General features: G+C 31.1%; 1 protein-coding gene across 2 annotated transcripts; it reads right to left on the reverse strand.

The window, feature by feature from the left end:
• Positions 1 to 389: 389 nt before the first annotated feature.
• Positions 390 to 20,874, reverse strand: LOC143080351 (homeobox protein PKNOX2-like). 2 transcript variants are annotated; one of them, XM_076256163.1, is made up of 10 exons: positions 20,717 to 20,874; positions 15,690 to 15,792; positions 15,046 to 15,102; positions 13,133 to 13,304; positions 12,290 to 12,652; positions 10,409 to 10,502; positions 9,499 to 9,632; positions 8,933 to 9,009; positions 7,979 to 8,163; positions 390 to 2,911 (listed from the first exon to the last, which is right to left on the reverse strand). In XM_076256163.1, the coding sequence occupies exons 2-10, from the start codon at positions 15,782 to 15,784 to the stop codon at positions 2,781 to 2,783; spliced, it is 1,308 nt and encodes a 435-aa protein (XP_076112278.1). In that variant the 5' UTR covers positions 15,785 to 15,792; positions 20,717 to 20,874; the 3' UTR covers positions 390 to 2,780. The 2 variants fall into 2 exon arrangements, with proteins under 2 accessions (XP_076112278.1, XP_076112277.1); XM_076256162.1 differs by having other exon boundaries at positions 20,699 to 20,871.
• Positions 20,875 to 21,722: the final 848 nt, after the last annotated feature.

Below are 21,722 nucleotides of genomic sequence, written 5' to 3' on the forward strand. Positions count from 1 at the left end.
CAGACACATATATACCTTACAATCCTTTCATTTTTCTAGTCTAAAATGGGAAAGATACAGAATGATAAACAATGATTTTTTCCCATGTCTTTTATTGTACATCATTAAATAACAAATATCTGTTTATAACAGATTTCAATAACAATATATCAATTATAAAGCTGAATTCATTGGATTTCAGGGGAGGTAAGTCATTCTATTTCCTCCAAAATACATCAATAAATAAACTTTTAACCGTAAATTAATTTTGCTACTCCAGCACAATTGCCTTTGTGATATTTTCACAAAGTTTCATGAAAATGACATGTTGGAAACTATAATTTAATGTCACAAGTAAATATGTCGTCTTCCAAATCAAATGTTACATATAATGATAAGAAAATAATAAAAATACTTTATGATAAGTTTATTTTTGGCATAGAAGATAAAATGTTGTCTTTTAATGAACACTTTTAAAGAATTAAGATGAAAATATTTAAACCTCTGCATTCTGGTGAACTGTGATGTAAGTATTACCTAGTTATCTCATTGAAATATGCATCTGTGTTCAAATCAATATACAACAAAAGCACAATTCATCTAGGACACAAACACAAGATGAGACATCTGATAGTAAACACTTTATAGTTAACCAGATAATAAAAGGTAATTGTTATGTTGACCCAGTGAGCAGATAGCATTAAAATAAGGTGGGAAGAGTTTTTCTGATAAAACATGTTTTTAGGGTTTTTTTCTGGGGCACTCCAAGACATAAAATTGTTACCAAAACACAATGTAGGAATCTTTCAAATTTGACTTTATAAAGCTGATCCAAATTATATTTAGGCTGTAAAAAGATATTTAATTGTTTACTTTTTATACATTGTGACTTTGGTGGAGAGTTAACTTGTTGGCACTTTTTATATATAAGTTGTTATTTAATAAGGAACTGGAATGAAAATGACCTCTCAAAGGGATGAACATCATTAATAAACTTTGCCATTTGTCAATTCGTCTTTTCAGAATCCAATGCATTTTGGGTATTATTTTCAAAAGTGTACACCAAAATGTTGTAATTGGTTTAAAATGGTCTGAACAATGGAAATTCAACCTATGACATAACAATATTTTCATTTTGGTGTACGAACCACAAGATTACCCATAGTCCTTTAGATTCTGAAACGGTGAATTTAAACAGATAAGACTTATTTACAATCTTATGTGAAGTTACAATATATGAAGGCATGATGGGGAAATAAAAATAATTCTATGACATTTCTTTGTTATATCACTGTTTAACTGTACAAAGTGTTAAAAGATAAGAAAATATTTAACAACGCTGTATCCCTATAAGTCATTAACACTACAACCATCAACAAAACAATTAAACAAATATGAAATATAAACAAAGCTCAAAGCAATATGAAAACAATTACGGCTGTAAAAATAATCCTCATATAAACAATAAATCCAGGTTAAAATATGTAAAAATACGTATGCCAAAAAAACAAACATACTTATCCAAACACATGTATACATATCCTACACAGTCAAAACACATGTATACATATCCTACACAGTCAAAACACATGCATAAAAACTTATTCATACCCATGGTCATGTACATATTCATACACATGTTTACATACTTAGTTTAACACATATATACATATTCAAAATGCATGTCCACATACTTTTCTTCGAAACATCCATTTACAAACTTATATTATATTACCAACCGTGCAAGGACTGTATAGCCAGTCAAGGTCGTTAAAAACTTCCATTTGTTTGTTGTACAAACTTATTCAAAAATTACATTAAAACAAACATTTACAAAATCTTAGCCAACAATTAAAGACTGATAGTGAGTAAAACAAAAACACTTCTGTGAAAATTAAAACAGAAAATTTCCAAGTAAACTCTCTTTGTGGTAAATAAAACAGATGAGTTAAAATCAAATTTTTTGTGACAATTAAAAGCAAAAGGAACATCGCCAAATATTTCATTTGATTTTAGTTGAAAACAAACTTAAGTCAGGAATCTGATGTACAGTAGTTGTCATTTGTTTATGTAATTTATACGTGTTTCTCGTTTCTCATTTTTTTATATAGATTAGACTGTTGGTTTTCCTGTTTGAATGGTTTTACACTGTCTAGTAATTTTGTGGCCCTTTATAGCTTGTTGTTCGGTGTGAGCCAAGGCTTCCTGTTGAAGGCTGTACATTGACCTATATTGGTTTACCTTTTTTAAATTGTTATTTGGATGGAGAGTTGTCTCATTGGCACTCACACCACATCTTCCTATATCTATTACCTACAGAATATGTTGAAACCTCTTATGCTCCTTTCCAAACAAATCATTAATGCATTAAATATTTACATTGGAAGGGTTGGGGAAGATTTTACTTTCTATAACATTAACCAAAAGATACAGAACTTTGCCATTTCAGAATCTAATGCCATCTTTTCTGTGTAAAATTTGCTGAAATGTATACCAAGTTATGATTGGATAAAAGTGTCCTATGCAATGACATAATGATTATGATTGGTTAAGAGTGTCCTTAAGAATGGTTTACTGATTATGATTGGTTAAAAGTGTCCTTTACAATAACATGATGATTTTGATTGGTCTACAATATCCTGTATAATGGTTCTTTTGTTTTGGTGTACAAACAATATATTTATAAACAAAGCATTAGTTTCTGAAATGGCAAATTTACATGTAATTTTACATTGTAGTTTTTTTGACAAAAACAAATAGGACAGATTCCAATATTTAACCAGAATCTCTATAAACAAATGCTATGAATTATCATCAATTGTCAGTGCTGAACTGTCTGTTACAGGAACAGGAGATAATGACTGGTTCACGGTTTCTGTGTCCTCTGTCTTTTCACTATTACTGTTCATATCTTTGAAACCTGGTTTTTCTTCTGAAAGTAGAAAAAATATTTACCAAATGAGCTGTGTTGGATTGGAATTGACCTGAAGGATAAGGATTATTAATACATCTGTTAACCTATTTCAGGTAAAAAATCTCTATGCAAGGTCTGGAATCTTTTGTGTCAGATTTCTTTGATTTGTTTTATATTTTGCAACAATTTTCAGTTTGTCAGTTCATACATCTTTAATACTTAAAGAACATTAATCATTCCAATCCTTCATGCAAACTTAACTATAGCCAAATTAAGGTTTTTTCAGGTTACATTTGTTGATATGGTTCAGAACTTTTCTACATTTATTAATACATCCTGGCTTTGAAACAAATTGGGTTTTAGTCTTTGTGATGAAGATAAATCCAGAAAAGCACATCAGAAGAACACAATTATTAAATATTATTTCAATTTATTATAATATCTTTTGCAGTTTTAAGAGAAAATCACCAACAAATATTTATTGTTGTGGGGTTTAAATTTCATGGTTTTGTCTCTATATAAGATTCACAATTAAAAGAAACATAATCAATGAATAATGTTTCTAGTATTGTTATTCTAGTGTTTTGTAAACAAAATGTATGTCAATCAATCTAATCAGCTGATTTTCCCTTGGTAGTCAGTGGATTTTAACAGGGCACGTCAAGAGAAGCTTGGAATCTTGATGGTTTATGTAACAAGCAATATTTAATGAATAAAATTATTATGTTGTTAACCCTTACCATGCGGATCCCGTCTTTTGACGGGTTTGACGTCGTCGTTCTCAGTGCGGAACCTGTCTTTTGACGGGTTACACTGGCAATTTTCTGACCTTTCAAAAAACCTTAAAATCCTCGCATAATCACAAAACTCTGAGTTTAAATTTGAATGGGCCATCAGATCTATATCCATTATTCAATTTGAACCATTTTAAGTCTTTATAATAAACAAATATACACTTTAATTTTACTTTCAGGAAAATAAATTGTTTTTGGCATGACGTAAAAAATCTAAAAATACATCTAGGGAAATCCTTTTCGTCCTCGCTCAATTCTTGTTCATTTGATTATCAAAACTATATGTCTGGGTAAATAGAAGAATATTTTGACACGTGTAAAAGTTCTTTTGTGAAAAAAAATGGAATTATTTAGGTAAAAATATGAAATTAAAGAGTTTACGTGAAATATGAAATTCCCGCGCACATGCCCCGCCCTTTCCTGTATTATATAAATAGATTTCGTCTAAAACCGTAAGAATAAAATATTGTCTTAAAGTTGAATATCAATTTATCGTTGTTATTTGATTGATATTTTGCAAATTTAGAAGTTTGGTGGTAAAAATACATAAATTGTATGGAAATATCAACCGGAAGTTTACTCGCTTGAGAGACGTTCCGAAAGAGAAAATGAAAGTTGCCGCACAGTTTGTTACCAACAATTTATAGTTTTTTTCAGTAACTCTATCAGTGTCCATGCTTGAGGATACACATTTCCCATAAAATTAATAATGCCTGAACACAAATCCATCTTTCTAGGTGCTGTTAATACCTATATTCCATCGTAAAGCTTTGAAAACTTGGAATTCTTTTCCGAAATAAAAGAAACGTGAATCAAAGAAACAAAATGTGAATCCGTTGTCAAATCTATTTATCGTCTGATATTTTCCCATATTTATGGGCTTTTCAGGTATATTCAAGAAAAATAAATTGATAAATATGAATGAGTTTTGTTGTTTTTCCAATGAGTTATCCAAAATATGCAGCTATTTTTTTCTATCTTTTCTTTTTCGCAAAATAAAATAAAAAGGGGGCGTTTCTGTGTTTACTTTCTGATAATGGCAGAAGCCAGCACTTCTATTGCTGATTATATATGTGAACTATTTGCTGACACTGATAGTGAAAATGAAGAATTTGAAGGATTTACTGAAAATGACTTTGCTGAGGATGACCTAAATATTGACAATGTTTCTGAAAGAGATGATTTGTTTGATATTGATAACTGGGTTATGGGTGAAAAAAATCCAGAACTTCTACCTTTTACGCAAACTCCAGGAATTAAGTGTGACCTCCCAGACAATGCGTCCGTTTCTGATTATTTCTATTTATATGTCAATGAAAATGATTTTGAGAACAATTCTGAGGAAACGAACAGATACGCAAAGCAATATCTTGATAAAAACAATAACTTGAGCAGATTTTCAAGGTTTAGAAAGTGGACAAACACTACTGCCACAGAAATGAAGCGTTTCATTGCTGTAGTTTTTGCAATGGGTATTCTGTCACAGTCAGACGTGACTGATTACTGGAGTAAAAATCCTGTCACTTCAACACCATTCTTTCCGTCAACTATGCCAAGAGACAGATTTCTCCTAATGTCATCTTTCTTCCATCTTGCCAACAATGATGAGTTTGTTGCTAGAGGTCAACCAAACTACAACCCACTTTTTAAACTTGGAACTTTCTATGGTCGTATTGTAAACAGATTTCACTCAGTTTACACACCTGGTCAATCAATTTCATTAGATGAAGGAATGATTCCTTGGAGGGGTAATCTATCATTTCGAGTTTACAGTCCTGACAAGCCAGTTAAATATGGAATCAAAGCCTACATGATCAGTGACTCCAGTAACGGTTATGTTTCAAAATTTAAATTGTATACAGGAAAGTCGGGTATCAGTCCAAGCTCAAATGGCGCGACGTATGACTTAGTCATGGATATGTTAAGAGGCATGTATGAAAAGGGTTATAATCTGTATTGTGACAATTACTACACATCACCCCAACTATTTTGGGATCTCTATGGTCTAGGTGTAGGAGCGACAGGCACTGTTAGGTCTAACCGTCGTGGTATTCCACAATTTTTGAAAGACAAAAAACTTACAAATAAAGGAGATCTTTCTGTGATGAGTAATGGTCCTTTGAATTGTGTCAAATTTCTTGATGGAAAGGCTGTTTTTATGCTTTCAACTATACATAAAACCAATTTGGTCAACACACACCGTCGTGACTGTGAGACAAATGATTATATAAGAAAACCCAGTGTTGTGAACTACTATAATAAATATATGGGTGGTGTTGATCGGTCTGATCAAATGATTACTTACATTAATAGTGTTGTTAAATCATTTAAGTGGTGGAAAAAGGTAATTTTCCATGTTCTTGCTATTGCTGTTCTAGATGCATACACTTTGTATAAAGCTGACCACCCCAATATAACACATAAAGCGTTCAGAAGACAATTAATAACTGAACTTGTATCTAATAACCCAATAGAAAGTGATAAAGTAGGAAGGCCTTCAAATGCAAAATTAGAACGCCTAAGTGAAAGACATTTCATTTCTAGAATTGTAGGGGTGGGCAAAAAAAAAAACATTGCACGTTTATGCAAAGTCTGCAATGAGGCTGAAAAGAATGTAAATATGAACAACCTACAAAAACGCAAACGGCCAGGTCATGAGACTTGTTACAAATGTAGAGAATGTAATGTTTCTTTGTGCATTGAGCCATGCTTTAAGATATGGCATACACAAAAGGAATATGTTGTTGCTTACAAGAGATGGAATAATTCTTCCGTCCAATCAGTTGATGAGGAATAGTTTCTTCGTGCATGTTTATATGTTATAAATAGCAATTTAGTTATTATAAAATTGTTGTTATGGATTATTGTTTTCAATTACAGTATCAAATGACCTTTTCATAATTTTTAATTAAGAACAGTACTAGTCAGTAGACAAACAAGGAGATATGGAGTAAATGTTAATTAGGAGGCAACCAATCTTTTCAGTTGTGTACATTCAAATGATCTTACAAAAGTCAATGATTTGGCAGGGTTTTGTCTGCTTAAAGCGGTATGGTATATACAATTTGTTGTCAGTATAGTTGTTTGTATAAAGGAAGAGTATTTTTATTACCTGAATTTGATTGGAACATAACAAAAAATCCCATTCCTTTATCAGAAAAAATATGTTTAAGACGTTTAAGTTTGTACATCTACAGATAACTCTTGTGTATAAAAAAGAAGATGTGGTATGATTCAGATTGCCAATGAGACAACTCTCCACAAGAGACCAAAATGACACAGAAATTAACAACTATAGGTAACCATACGGTCTTCAACAATGAGCAAAGCCCATACCACATAGTCAGCTATAAAAGGCCCCGAAATGACAATGTAAAACAATTCAAACGAGAAAACAATTAAAATTTAAAATTGCTTAAACTAATCAAAACATCACATAATCATATAGCCGAACACAAAACTAGTTATAACTTGAAATTATTCAAACCTGGACAGAAACAGAGGTAATAAGAATTACAAACTGAGTTGTCATATGTGTCAAAAATAAAATATCCTGCTTTCTAGGTTACAAATGTCAAATTTATGTTGCACTTTTGTCCTAATAATGCATATTCCCCTGCAATAGAAACTAAGGAAACGAAGATGTTACCATAGCAACCACTTTTTATTTGTTTGAATACTTAAACTGAATTAGTTCTTATGATCTATTACATGTTTATTATAGTGTTGAGACTGTTTGTAGTAAAGCAAAAATTTGTTATCTTATAAATTTCTTGTAACAATAAGAGCATCTTAAAACAGGTGAGTCAAATATTATTTACATTAAAATTTCACATTTTTGTGATATAAGTATTTTTATTTTCAGTAATTTTCAGTTTACTACATTTTAAAATTTTATTTAGATGGATAAGAAATGATTATATGGCTAGACTAGCCAGTAAAATACATTTTAATGCAAAAAATACTAATAAAAAGGCAAAAATGTTTGTTACCATAGCAACCATTTAGACAAATTAAAGTATAGTTCTTCAACTATATGGATATCAAGTTTTGGACCAATCGGGGCGTTTATCATTTAGTTTAAGACAAATTAATAATGATGGCATTTTTTTTTTAATTTAAACAAAACAATTCAGCATACAGACTACATCTGTAGAAAACAAGTCAGCATGGTAAGAGTTAAGTAAACAGAAGTGAAATTATGTGAAGGTTAAATTTTCACATGGATTTACTTTCATGAATATATTCTTTCCACAAAATTTATTTCTGCTTTAACAGTAATATGACAAACCTGTTGATTGTATAGAGGCTATTGACATAATGGCAGGAGCAATCTGTGGCTGGAGATTTGCAAGACTCTCTGGCCAAAATCGTTGTAATGGTCGAGTTTGAGGTTTGGACTTTTTTGTTTTGACTTGTTCTGGATTGCTGGCTTCTAACATTGGCTGAAGTATTCTTCGCCTAGCATTTATAAACCTGAAAACAATCATTTTGTAATTAAAATAAAAGATTAATCATGCACTAAATGAAAATTTGCCATCCGTGGGGTAGAACCAGGAATGATGAGAACCTTAATTAGACTTGTTTTGTAAAACTGAATTTATCATTGCTATTGCATTTATATTTTAGAATTCAACATTTTTTCAATTCTTTTTATTTCTTGTGATATTTATTATTATTGTATAGCAATATAATATTTCCCACAGAACGTAACCAAAAGTTAGCGTGCAATAAATTCTAATATTGCACTAGTGCAATAAATCTTCAAAATTTATGACGTCATCAACGTTTAAATCTTAGTTTAAACCAATTTTTACTTTCAAATATTATATTGCTATACAATAAAAGGGTTATTGCATGAATATCGGGGAATATGGTCCCTCGTAGAACATATATTGCACTCGCAAGCTCGTGCAATATAAAATTCTACTCGGGACAATATTCCCCAATATTCATGCAATAACCCTATATTACAAGATCAATGAAGTCAATTATATATCAAAAGTTATCCTTATAGAGGTTTTTAATTTCAATGCAATATAAACTTGAATTATATTTGTATGAGTAAAAGCAGTTCACAAAGTTTAAATTGTATGGTTTAGCATGCAAATGTTTGGGTGATGGCCATTAAAAGTACTTTCCCTGGTTATAAAGGGTTGCCACACGAATAAAACCAATTACTACTAAATTTTGGAAAACTGAAAAACACACAAATATTCCTTTTAATTGTTATTTAACTACTTACCAATTATTGACTTGTAATAAAGTAAGATTAGTTTGATTAGCAATCTGTCTTTTCTCATCTTCTGTTGGATAGGGATGCTAAAATAAAATACAGTATGAGTATCTATTTATTAAATCAAAACACTTAAAATCCAAATACAGGATTACAGTATGAGTATCTATCTATTTAACCAAAACACTTAAAATATGACAATCACCTTCCAAACATTTAATTTTAGCAAACATAAATAAATATACAATATTAGGTCAATGTCAAGAGAAAAATATCAACTTTTTTTGTATGAGGCTTAGAAAATGGGGTTAGGCAAGGTATACCAAGCCATTCAACTGTTTTCCTCTGGATAGTTTTCTAAAATTGACCTTCATTGACCTTATACTGTTATTAAAGTGCATCTGAAAATGGCTACAATTATGAGATCTGAAAATATTTTATATTTTTCTTCTTTATGAATTTGTTCTTTTAATTGAAATTAGTTTTTAATATGTGAAATGAAACAGTATTTTTTTCATGGCAAAATATATGAACACCCCCTTTTTATCTTATTTTGAAAGTTTTACTATACATACAACAATATGTTGGAATAACCAGGATTTCATCACTTGAGTTGCTGACTTTGGTAAAACTCCTCGTTTACTCTTCTTTTTATCACTACCATCTTCATCATCAGAACTTAAATGACCTGCTAATGCTGACAAAGCACCTGTAATTACCATGGTAACACTATAAACAGTAACTTATACAAAATTAAGGCTACTATATGAGCGTGCGATTGCATACGAGAAATAATAAACTAGAATAATTCAAACACATAAAAATACAGTTAATAGTTCTGTAGTTAAAATCATAATACAAGCTTTTCTATATATATTTAAGCAGGAGTATAATTAAAATGAAGAAGTCTATAAGAACAATTTTCCTACTGTTTTTGTCAAATTTACACATTTTCACATAATGGAAAATGAGACTTTAAACATGTTTAATGTAAAGTATTTATCTGCATACCTTATTTTAACTGTTTATCTTGTCAAAAAATTTACACACAATATGACCATGATATACCAATGTGTAATATTGAATTCTTATATCAAAATGCAGACAAAATTATACATGTATCTGTAATAAGAAGTTTAGTACTGGGGAACAAAATTTACAATTATCTATGATAGTAAAATGAAATCATGTCATATGAATGAATGCACTATGTTTATACCAAATTGTCATTCTAATTAATTTAATATGCTACATGTTCATGTTGTTTACATGTTAACAATTTGTAGGAGAGGGACATTTAAACATACATCACATAATTTTGACTATGACTTTTGTCATGTATGTGGCAGTGAAGCTATCTGAAACAGCAATTACAAAAGTATTTAGTTTTTTTTTTCTAAGAAAAGTATTGAAACTACAAACACTTGAACTCTAGGTGATACTATAATGCCTTTTTGTGAATATTAATTGCTTAAGTGATAGAACCTGCACTAGATGCTGGTGTAACAGAGTTAACCCCAATCTGTGACATTGGTGTGCCTCCATGAACCTGGACTGGATTTGATTGTGCTGCTTGAAACTAAAAAGAAAAAGTTAGTTATATCATTCTTAGTAGATTCCCATGATACAATACCTAATGTTATATCAATTCTCTTCAGAATTTATAGTGATAAAATGCTTATCAATAGTTTGTTTTGTATCATCCTTGTCTGTCCAATTAATCTTTAAAAGAGCAAACACAAATTTTATAGTCCAACTTTCTATATCATAAATTGTTAGTTACATTAGTTAGATCCTGCTTCCATTTGTCTATACAGAAAATAAATGCTCACAATATCAAATTTTTAGCTTTAAATTTGTTGTGTGAATTTATTTCAATTGTTCATTACATGTATCAATTTCTTCGTCTGTTGAAACCTTTCAGATTTATTTATTTTTGTTTTGAAAGGGAAGTAACTCTCTAATGCCAACACACACTAACAACTTGTTAACTTTAATCATGTTTTATGAATCTATTTCAACCTTTCATCAATTTCCTCGTCTGTTGAATTCTTTCAGATTTTTCACCAACAATGTGTTGTTTTTATAAAGCAGGGTTGGCAAAGTATTACCCATCTGGGAATTCCCGGGCGGGAAAACCCGGGTTTTCCCGGGCTGGGCAATACTCCCAGAAATGGGTAATAGTGGGCATCACTGGGCAATATGATTTTTTAAGCTCATTTTAACACATAATAGTAAAGACTTGTTATAGTTTCATAGTATAACAGCTACATATATACTTTTTATACAGATAACCATTGACAGTCATTTCTAGAAAATTCAATTTCATTCTCTTCTCTATTAATTTTATATGTAGGCAGAATACAAGATTTGAACATTTAAAGATACCTTTTAATTACCAAGTATTGTTTCAATAATCCAAACTTTGAAAAATGCATTTTATTGCAGTGTTTAAGTGAATTGTTAATTTTAATTGTTATACATTCATATTGCTAAATGAACACCCTACAGGGTCATGCCATTAACACTTATAAAATTGAAAGGACTGATTATTGTTACATAAACAAATCTGTGTTCTTATCTGAATAATTACTTTTTAATTAGTGACAGTACATATTCATTATTTAAATGTGATGTTTCTTTAATACATGTAATTGTTAATTCTTATATAATAGGAGCTATATTCATTTGAAAAAAATGATTTATTTGCTTTCTATTTACAGTTTGCCAATCTAGACAAATGCTAAAGAAACAAAATAGGGTATAAATATTTTATTAAATGTATTGCATTTGTGTTTATCACTGAATCTTCTTTAAAATTCAGACCAATTTTTTATTACCCAGTATTGCCCAGTATTACCCACTAGAACCCAGTAAAACCCGGGTTTTCCCAGTATTTCCCACTGGGCTGGGCAATACTCATAAAACCCGGGTTTTTGCCAACCCTGTTATAAAGGGTTGTGCCATCTGTTGTGTTTTGAAAGGGAAGTAACTCCTTACCAACCCCATATGGTTGCTAACCCTATATGGTAACTAACCATGTATTTTTTAGGACACCCTATTTGAAATATACATAGTCACCATGTGTAGTCCATTAACCAATTATATCCCCATAAATCTATAGAAGGTAAGATAAGACTATTTATGGTATTTCTATGAGGACATAGTCACCATGTGTAGTCCATTAACCAATTATATCCCCATAAATCTATAGAAGGTAAGATAAGACTATTTATGGTATTTCTATGAGGACTAAAAAGATAATTTTGCATTATACATTATTAGACAATATATAACATTGGTTAGTTCTTAGCTTATCACTGTAATCATGGTGATAGATAATTTCTAATTATAACATTCACATACCTGTATTGGTTGAGCCACCAAGCCTTGTGGTGTGTGGACCATTTGATATATCGTACCACCGGACATAATTTGACCTGGACCTAACTGTGGCATTGACACTGAGGCTGGAGACACTGTCTGTCCTAACATGACATTGTTGGCTGTAGATGTTAAATTTGGTGCTATCGGTACATTTTTTGTACCTGAGGGTGGGGGTGAACCAACATCGGAATCGTCAAAGTCTGATTCCACTTTTAACAATTGTTCACTTTGAAGTTTTCCTCTTAGACAATTTATGTAACGATTACAAAAGTCTTTACATAGTTCATTCACTTTCTCCAATTCCAACAGATGAATCCGTAATACCTGAATAGCTTTGACCATCTATAAACATGACATAAAAATCTGTGATTAATAATATCAAAATGCAACAATTTAGTTTCTGAATTAATTTTATCAAGATAGTTCAAACTGACATTTCATACCTACATGCACTTTTTAAAGACCAGGAGAAAAAAATCCTTAAGAATAGCTACATTATGTGTTTCTGCTTAAAGCAGCCTACAGTTGTTAATTACTGTGTTATTTGGTCTCTTATGGAGAGTTGTCTCATTGGCAATCATACCACATCTTCTTTTTATATATCACCTGTATATATGTACATACAAGCATAACTGATCCCTATATAAAAAGTTAACATATCTATTTATCTCAAAATCTCCATTGTAGCTTGTGAAGCATATTGTTTATTTAATTTGGACAAAGCTCTAGGTCACTTTTACAAATTCTAAAAAAATACAGGTAAAGTAATAAGAGAGGCCATTATATTCTTGCCCATCAAACTTCACAGTGACACAAACATACCAAATTATCTAAATCTGGGTCTTCACTGAAAAAGGGTTTTCGGTCTTTCTCTTGTCGTTGTACGAAGGACTGAATGTCAATATCAAAACTGTCAGAACTTGGACAATCTGCTGACTGTGAGGCCTGCTCACATTTCTCAAATAACAACATTAACAATGGAAATAATGGATGGCTGAAATAGAAATTATATTAAGTAATCAAGTATCAGTGTAAAACAATAAGAGTAACCCAGCACTTTGTTGTACATTGTAATATTTTTATCTAAAACTTCAGTTTCCCAAAAGTTATTGAAATATCATTTCTGGTTTATAGATTGTTCATTTGGAAATAGTTGTTTCCAGGTTCGACATTACTTTTTGTCAATTTTGCTATTTTTTTGGATCATAAAAAGAGTTCTGGACCAAGTTTCATACAATCATGACAAGTTCAGGAAGATATGAAAAAATTATTGATGTTTAAAAACCTTTAACCACAGTCTTAATTTTAAATTGTTTATACTGCTGTTGTGAGAATTATAGAATAACTAATCGAAATTCAAATAGAGAAAAATATTCAACGAGTGACCGAACAACACATTAATTCAAGAATGCGTGTAGCGCATGAGTTAATTATCAGTGTTGTTCGGTCACGAGTTGAATATTTTTCGATATTTGAATTCTTTAATTAGTTATTCTTTTTATTACATTGGCTAATAGCTTTTTTTTCATTTTTAAGAAATTAATATGAAACATGTACAGACTACGCGAAATACGTCGGACCGTCGGACAAATCCGGTGAATAATGGATCGGTCTGGTAAAATTTTGTTGAATTCCGGTCCGAATGTCCGGTGTTTTTTTTCATGGAACATTCTAGCAAAATTGCCAAACGATCTCAAATTCATTTTCATCTTTATTATTCACCACAGCGATGTTTATTTTGTTCAACCGCTAGCTTTATGCCGAACATCGACAACCAGTAATGTGTAAATCCGGGTAAAAACATATCTGACTGTCAAAAACAACAATGGATGCCATCATTGGCACAACCGGAAATGTAAATAAAACCGGATCAGATTCTGGGAACGGATAAGGATAATTCCGGGTTTGCCGATTTAAATACAATAAATGAATAAAAATCCAAGCAGATCACAAAATTTAGCTATGAAATATAACCACAAGAATTGAAAACCAAAAGATATATGAAAAAGAAAGAAGAAACAGGAAATAATATTTTATACAGAAACTCTAAATTATGTTTAGTTCACAAACATTGTCAAAATCCAATAAAATGGGACATTACTCTTCACTGAAATGCATTCAAGCAATTGTGCACAACTTTCATAACAATATCCCCTCTTGTTACATCATTTTGTTTTAATTTTTGCATTTCCGGGAGGAGTAGGGCACAACAAAGTCATATGTTTGTTGTTTTTTGTCGGATAATATACAATTAGATGTAAAAAAAAATTGGTCTGGTAAAATTTCATTCGGTCTGGTAAAGCTAGGATGCTTACCAGACCGAATGTCCTGTAAAAATAAAATTCATTCACGTAGTCTGCATGTAAGGAACTGTATCTTTTTTCTATGCATTCACAATGTTTTGATCCGCCGTTATTGACGTCTAGACAGCGCCTACTGTTGTATGACATCAGAGAATGAAATAACCACGTTTATTTCACATGTGAAATTATCGGTTTTTATTTAACTGGGAAATCAATGTAATTCATTGCAACCAATGTAATAATGTACAATAGCTACAAGTACAAAATATTGCAGATACCAATCCTGGATAGGAGTCTGATCAAACTAAATTGCTACCTGCATATTCAAGTAATTGTTGGTTGCCTAATGTGTATTGAAATCTGATCTGTACAACAAGGTAACGTATACATTTAGGCAATGACCATGACAACTGGTTCCCTAATTTTTCTTACCTATAGATAGCCTTTTTTTCATCCTCTGTTTCTGAATTACTCTTCGTTGTTTCAGTTCTATAACAAAGTAAACATACATAAAAGTCAACAATAAATTACTGAATAGAATCAAGTTTTCTCAATATTGATATTTTGCAGTACATTGTATCTTGGAATGATGATAAGCTGTTTTAAAATGGTTTTAATTGACTGTAGTGTATTTTTTTGGTTTTCTTGATCAAATCAATACATTTTGTATCTTTTTTAAATTGCATGCTTAGATTTATATCTTATATCAAGTCCAGGTCAAATGATTACAATATTGCATAGACAGGTGAACCATATTTTATTTCAATAAGAAATTTGGAAATCATTGTTACTCAGTTTTCACAAAAAGGGAAAAGAAGAAATTATTATTCCATTTCATCTTTATTCTTAACAAAAAGCATTACAGTACTGTACATTGAATTCTAAATCTTAACATTTTTAACATTTCAATTAACACTTTTGTTTTCCTTCAATAATTTAACAGTGAAAAGCAAAGTGCAAATGAAGTTTAGTGGTGTGAAAATTTCCAAAATGTTTGCTGCTGCGTCTGTTGTCTGTTGTGTAAGGAGGCCTTCAACAACACGAACAATGAGCAAAGTTACAAAATAAAAACTTACCCATCACATTCCTGTATTCCTGCTGTTGTAACGATGGCTGCTAACAAATTCACTCCTGTGTACTGTGAAATATCTGGTGGTAACACAGACATCATCTACACCCCTGAAACATGTCAAATTTCAATCATTAAAAACATTTTTTTTTGTTTAGAAAATCACATCATAGCCCAATAAGCTTATTTTATAGTTATAATTGATTGTGAAGCAGGCAGTGGCGGATCCAGAAATTTTCATAAGTGGGGGCCCACTGGCTGTCTAGGAGGGGGCTGGTCATGCTTCAGTGATTTCCTATTTAGTAAACAAAATTTTTCCCAGAATCTAAATCTGCCTCTGGTAGGATCGGCTTACCCATCTGGAACATCTGAGATCACCACCTCCAGTTTTTGGTTAGTTTGTAATGTGCAGTCTTTAGTTTTCTATGTTGTGTTTTGTATACCATGTATACTGGAGATTGTCATTCGGTCTTTTTTTTTAAATTTCATGGCATTGACTGATTATTTTCCACTTATGAGTTTGAATGTCCCTTTGGTATCTGTCGCCCATCTTATTCAAAACAGATATAAAAACTTGGTGCCACAGGACACATCTGTTAACATGGTTAGTAAATATAAATGTATTTACAAATTTATTTTTGGTTCTCTTGTTATAATTTTGTACTTATATGCAGTGTTCTCCCCATGATTTTTTGATAGCGCTGTGGTAAGCGCGAGATAATAGATTGATTCACCATTTTAACAGAATGTTAACATTTGGCTTTATAAATATTTTGATAAGATCGTCACTGATGAGTCTTATGTAGACGAAACGCGCATCTGGCGTACTAAATTATAATCCTGGTACCTTTGATAACTTTTTATTTATAACTAGTCTACCATGTTGGTTATACATTTGTATTATATTAAATAGACCTATAATTTTTATACATATCCTTTACAGAAATTGAAAAAAGTTACATTTTAATCATTAAAAGTTTTAAAAATTAAAATGCCTAGATAATTTATATAATTTGATTTCATTACCACCCTTCCAATCCTTTTTTGTAAGAGTAAGTATGAACTTTTAGTTGTCATGGTTATTTGACTTATAAACTAGTTATATATCAATTACAACTTCATAATTTATTGACACATATCTATACAGAAAGTTTTCAATGTCAAGATTTGAATTTTTTCATTAACTTTTATTTAAATCATGATCTATCAAATTACAACTTTGCAATCAAAATCAGTATATAATTACCCTTTCCATAATATTGAAATGTTATTAAAGACTTGCTTATAAAATGCTTACTTATTCTAAGATCATGAAGATTTATATATGATAGAAAATTAGAAATCCTAAATGTTTTTTGAAGAATTTTTTTTTTTATTATAAAAGGTGGATTATCAATTAAATAAATAGATTACTTCCACTTTTAAAGGTTGTGTTTTATAATCCTATAAACATTTGAATCCTTGCCATTAGAAATTATATAAGTTATATGTATCAAAATATTCATTCTAGATCAGAATATCAGTCAACTATATAAAAACAAAATATTTAGATGTGATGGAAATGTGTTGGAGTTATTTTTAAATGAAACAATGTTTACATCCACTTGTATTTTTGTCCATCTGATGAGTTAAGCCTTTTTCAACTGATTTTTATAGTTCGTTCTTATGTTGTACTGTTATACCACTGTCCCAGGTTAGGGGAGGGTTGGGATCCCGCTAACATGTTTAACCCGCCACAATATTTATTTATGTGCCTGTCCCAAGTCAGGAGCCTGTAATTCAGTGGTTGTCGTTTGTTTATGTGTTACATATTTGTTTTTCGTTCATTTCTTTTTTTTTACATAATTAAGGCCGTTAGTTTTCTCGTTTGAATTGTTTTACATTGTCTTATCAGGGCCTTTTATAGCTGACTTTGCGGTATGGGCTTTGCTCATTGTTGAAGGCCGTACTGTGACCTATAGTTGTTAATGTCTGTGTCATTTTGGTCTTTTGTGGATAGTTGTCTCATTGGCAATCATACCACATCTTCTTTTTTATATTATATATACATTGTATATATTATTTCACATTCTTTAAATTAATTGTTTTCATCATATGAAGAGAGGTGGATTTAGGGGGTGCTTATCTACCCTTTTATAATTATAAGTTTTTGTAGAGAAAATTTGATTGATTTTTTAAGGAATCAGTGAATAGTCAAGGGTCTAACTTAAATAAGTTATTAGAGAAAAATAACAAACATGTCGTTATTGTGGGCTAAAATATCAAAATACTGTAATAACATATGTATGTGACATGTTTCAAAGGGACAATATATAAACTTTATTTTGTTAAATTTTTCACAAGTTCTATTGATATTGTAATTTTCTTTATGTATACTTAACTTTGCAAAGGTATAGCAGTTCATAGTTTACCAATCATGCATATTACATTGTACACCTATGTTATCACAGAAAATATATTCCTGCAATAACCAAAGGGTGTTTTTACAGCTTCTCTATATCTCTTTAAAGCCTTTGCTCAGGCATATATCACAATGTAAGAAATGATGATCAGAACTTGTAACGAGGCACTGCGCAAGATTCCAAGTAATTCCAAAGTGTCTCATTTACTCTAATATTATAGTGTTATTAACTGGCTGTTGCTGTATTGGCACTGGTATAGATTCAAGGTTTGTTGTATTGGCCTCGAGACCCGAAGGATCGAGGGCCAATACAGCTGACCGAGAATCTATACCAGTGCCAATACAGAAACAGCCAGTTCATAACACTTTTATTAAATGATTATATTATAAGAAAATTAAAAACCGTAATCAATACAGGGCCAATATGGCTTTTTTCCCGCTTTTTTCTGTATAGGCCCTGTTTTTCTTGAAAAACCGTGATTAATACAGGGCCAATACAGCTTTTTTCTGTATTGGCCCTGTTCGAAAAGAGCAATATCAAATCTTGATTTATATTGACAGTGAAAAGTTTTCAGCATTGCACATGCTGATTTATCCGTATAAGGGGTTATTTGCTCATGTCATTTAATAAAGTAAGTTGTAACACGCCTGTAATACCTACGCCTTGTTATTACAGCTTAATTTTCCCTCAAATGCATTGTCTCATTGATTTACTATGGATGATCAAAATTGTATTAATGAAATTAGATTGATTGATTAATTGTTGGTTGCTTAACATCCAGTGGCAAATATTTCATGCGTATTCAGGACGAGAACAAGTTCACAATAAATACAATAGGTAGATTGATACAATAGAGGCCATCTGGGATGATGGTCGGGGAAATTTGGACTGCCACTGGAAAATGAGGGTATATTTGATAGGGACAGATATTTTGCCTTGCAACAGGCCACCTACAGACCCCTCAAAGAGTTGTTGCAAGGGATCTTAACGTGCAAAGAGGGTGGCACTCTCTTTACACGAGGCATCAGATTTAACGCCCCCTTCTGACCGGACGTAACTGCGAACTTGATACATCCCGCACAGCCAAACGGACGCCCCACTTCGGCAAGCGTTTTACTGCAGGTCGGGAGAAGACAAGTGACCATATTTCTATACCCCAGTCACCCTTGGGGTTAATAAACTTAGAAAATTAGTTTATCAATGTAATATATTAATCTACTGTGCAAAGTTTCAAGAATTCCCAAGTGCCCACAAAAGATAAAATATTTATGATATATTTAACTGATAATAAACATATGAAGGAAAAAACAGTAGACAACTCATGAAAGTGTCTGTAATAACACATGCATGTGATTTTTCTCTAAAAACTTATTTAAGTTAGACCCTTGACTGATTATCATGACTGAAACAGCCCCCTCTTAGGCCATCAGTGGGACCGCCCCCTCTTGTGAAAATTTCTGGATACACCACTGATGATCTATCTTGTTGCACATTTTTTCTTCTTCTATCTATTTTTTTCTTCTTGTTATTTCCTGGCAAAAATATTGTCACTTTAATGACTTATTAGTGAGACCCAGAAATTAACAAGATTGAATAATGTAGATAAAAATGCATTTTATTTTAAAATGAACAGTTATCTCCTTTACTATTGAATATTAAAACGAGATTAAAACATGAACCTGTATTTACAGTACAATATATATATATATATATATATATATATATATATATATATATATATGTTTTTTTTCTATCTGTATTTTACCATGTTTACAATTAAAAAATCACTTTCTAATTTTAAACCCTGTATAAATGTATCATTTCAATATAATAATGGGCTGTCTTGGAATCAATTTATTCCATATCCAATGAGTTTTATCCATATTTAACTTGTTTTAAACTAATATAACAATCATATAACTATAACGTAACGGTACCCAAATTGCACCGAGTACCCAAATTGCACCTATTTAGCAAAAATAGCAGCGGAAATCTTACAACATTTCCTAGAGACTAAACAATTTGTATTTTTATTATTTGATACTAGTTAGAGGTTGGAGGTTAGTTCAGACCAATTTTTCTATGATTCCATATGGATTGAAAATCAAATTGATGTACCTAAATAATAAAGAAGGACAAGGCTACAAAATAAACACAAAATGGAAAATTTTGTCTTAAACATAAAAAAACGTAGTTGAAAAAACCATCAAAATAGGTGCAATTTGGGTACCGTCACGTTAATCTTTATTTACACAATATCACGGTCTGTTGACTTTTATCAATTATCTTGTCCAGGTCAAAATTACACAATCAATATTCATTAAAACAAAGGGAGAAATATTAAGATTTTTCATATTCAAGTTAACAGCCGTGCTGAAAATAAAATCAGGTTGATTATACAGATGTCAAACCATCTCACCGTCTATTACACCAAGTTAAAATTTGTTAAAATCGTTGAAATAAAAATCTTTTTACAGCATACACGGAACACTGTTTACCGTGTAGGCTATTTCAATCAACTAAGATTTAAATGACACACAAGAGAATAGTAAGAATTACATAAAATACTATAAGAAAAAGATACATAAATCAGATCAAAACATGCCAATCTTACATATAATTGACAGTTTACCCTCGCTTCTAGACGTTGTCACTCTTCGTCAAAATGGCGGGCATCAATTTGCCGACACTGCCCACAAAACCACGTGACATTGACGTAAACTCCACTTTTTAACACTTTTTACATAGTAATTCATTAAAGTACACATTGTTTTTACAGTAATTTAATGTAAATTGTTTGATTACATTGTAGAAAAATCTTGCACAATGAATTTAATTTAGGAGTCGTCTTAATTAGATTTGATTTATGATGATTAGCACATCCCATTGGACACCCTCATATCAGTGTTCTCATTGAATGACACGTCTTGATTGACAATGACAGGCGATCAAATAAAGGTTGATGACCACGCATTCTGCGTTTCCAACTGAAATATGAAAGTAAAAGTAAGCGCAACAATAACAAACCTAGAAATATCTTAATGTTTGTTTGTTAAATCGGTTCATTAGCATATTTATTCAACTTGTTAATAAATTGCTGATAGTCGGCCGTGACCTATTGTTGATCGATTGACACTTTCAAAGCTTAAGGTGAAAGGCACAGTTAGGGTTGTCATTGTATTAAAACTATAATCAATTAATGGTAATTAGACTTATAATACACCAGCATTATATAATTCAATTAAGTGATGGATGTTTGATTAAATGTATCTAGGTAAAGGAAATCTTCAAAGGTCCAAACAAGTATGATAATAACGAAAAAAGGGGGAGGGGTGCTAGCAATACGGTTCCAGATATATACTAACTGGCAAGGATTTGTATAGTAAACCCTTACTATACAAATCCTTGGATATTCTTATACAATAAAATATAAAATGTATCTAGGTAGAAGAAATCTTCCAAGTCCTACAATTTGACAAGTATGAGAATAACGAAAAGGGGGAGGGGGAGAGGGGATTCTAACAAAACGGTTCCAGTTATACTTATCCTGCTTATACAGCATGAAAGATTATAACAAATGACATATATAATGTTTTCCCGCTTGTTCCTAACATAAAAAAAAAAACAAGAATTAATAC

This window comes from Mytilus galloprovincialis, chromosome 6 (genome assembly GCF_965363235.1).
Source record: "Mytilus galloprovincialis chromosome 6, xbMytGall1.hap1.1, whole genome shotgun sequence".
NCBI classification, from domain to species: Eukaryota; Metazoa; Mollusca; class Bivalvia; order Mytilida; family Mytilidae; genus Mytilus; species Mytilus galloprovincialis.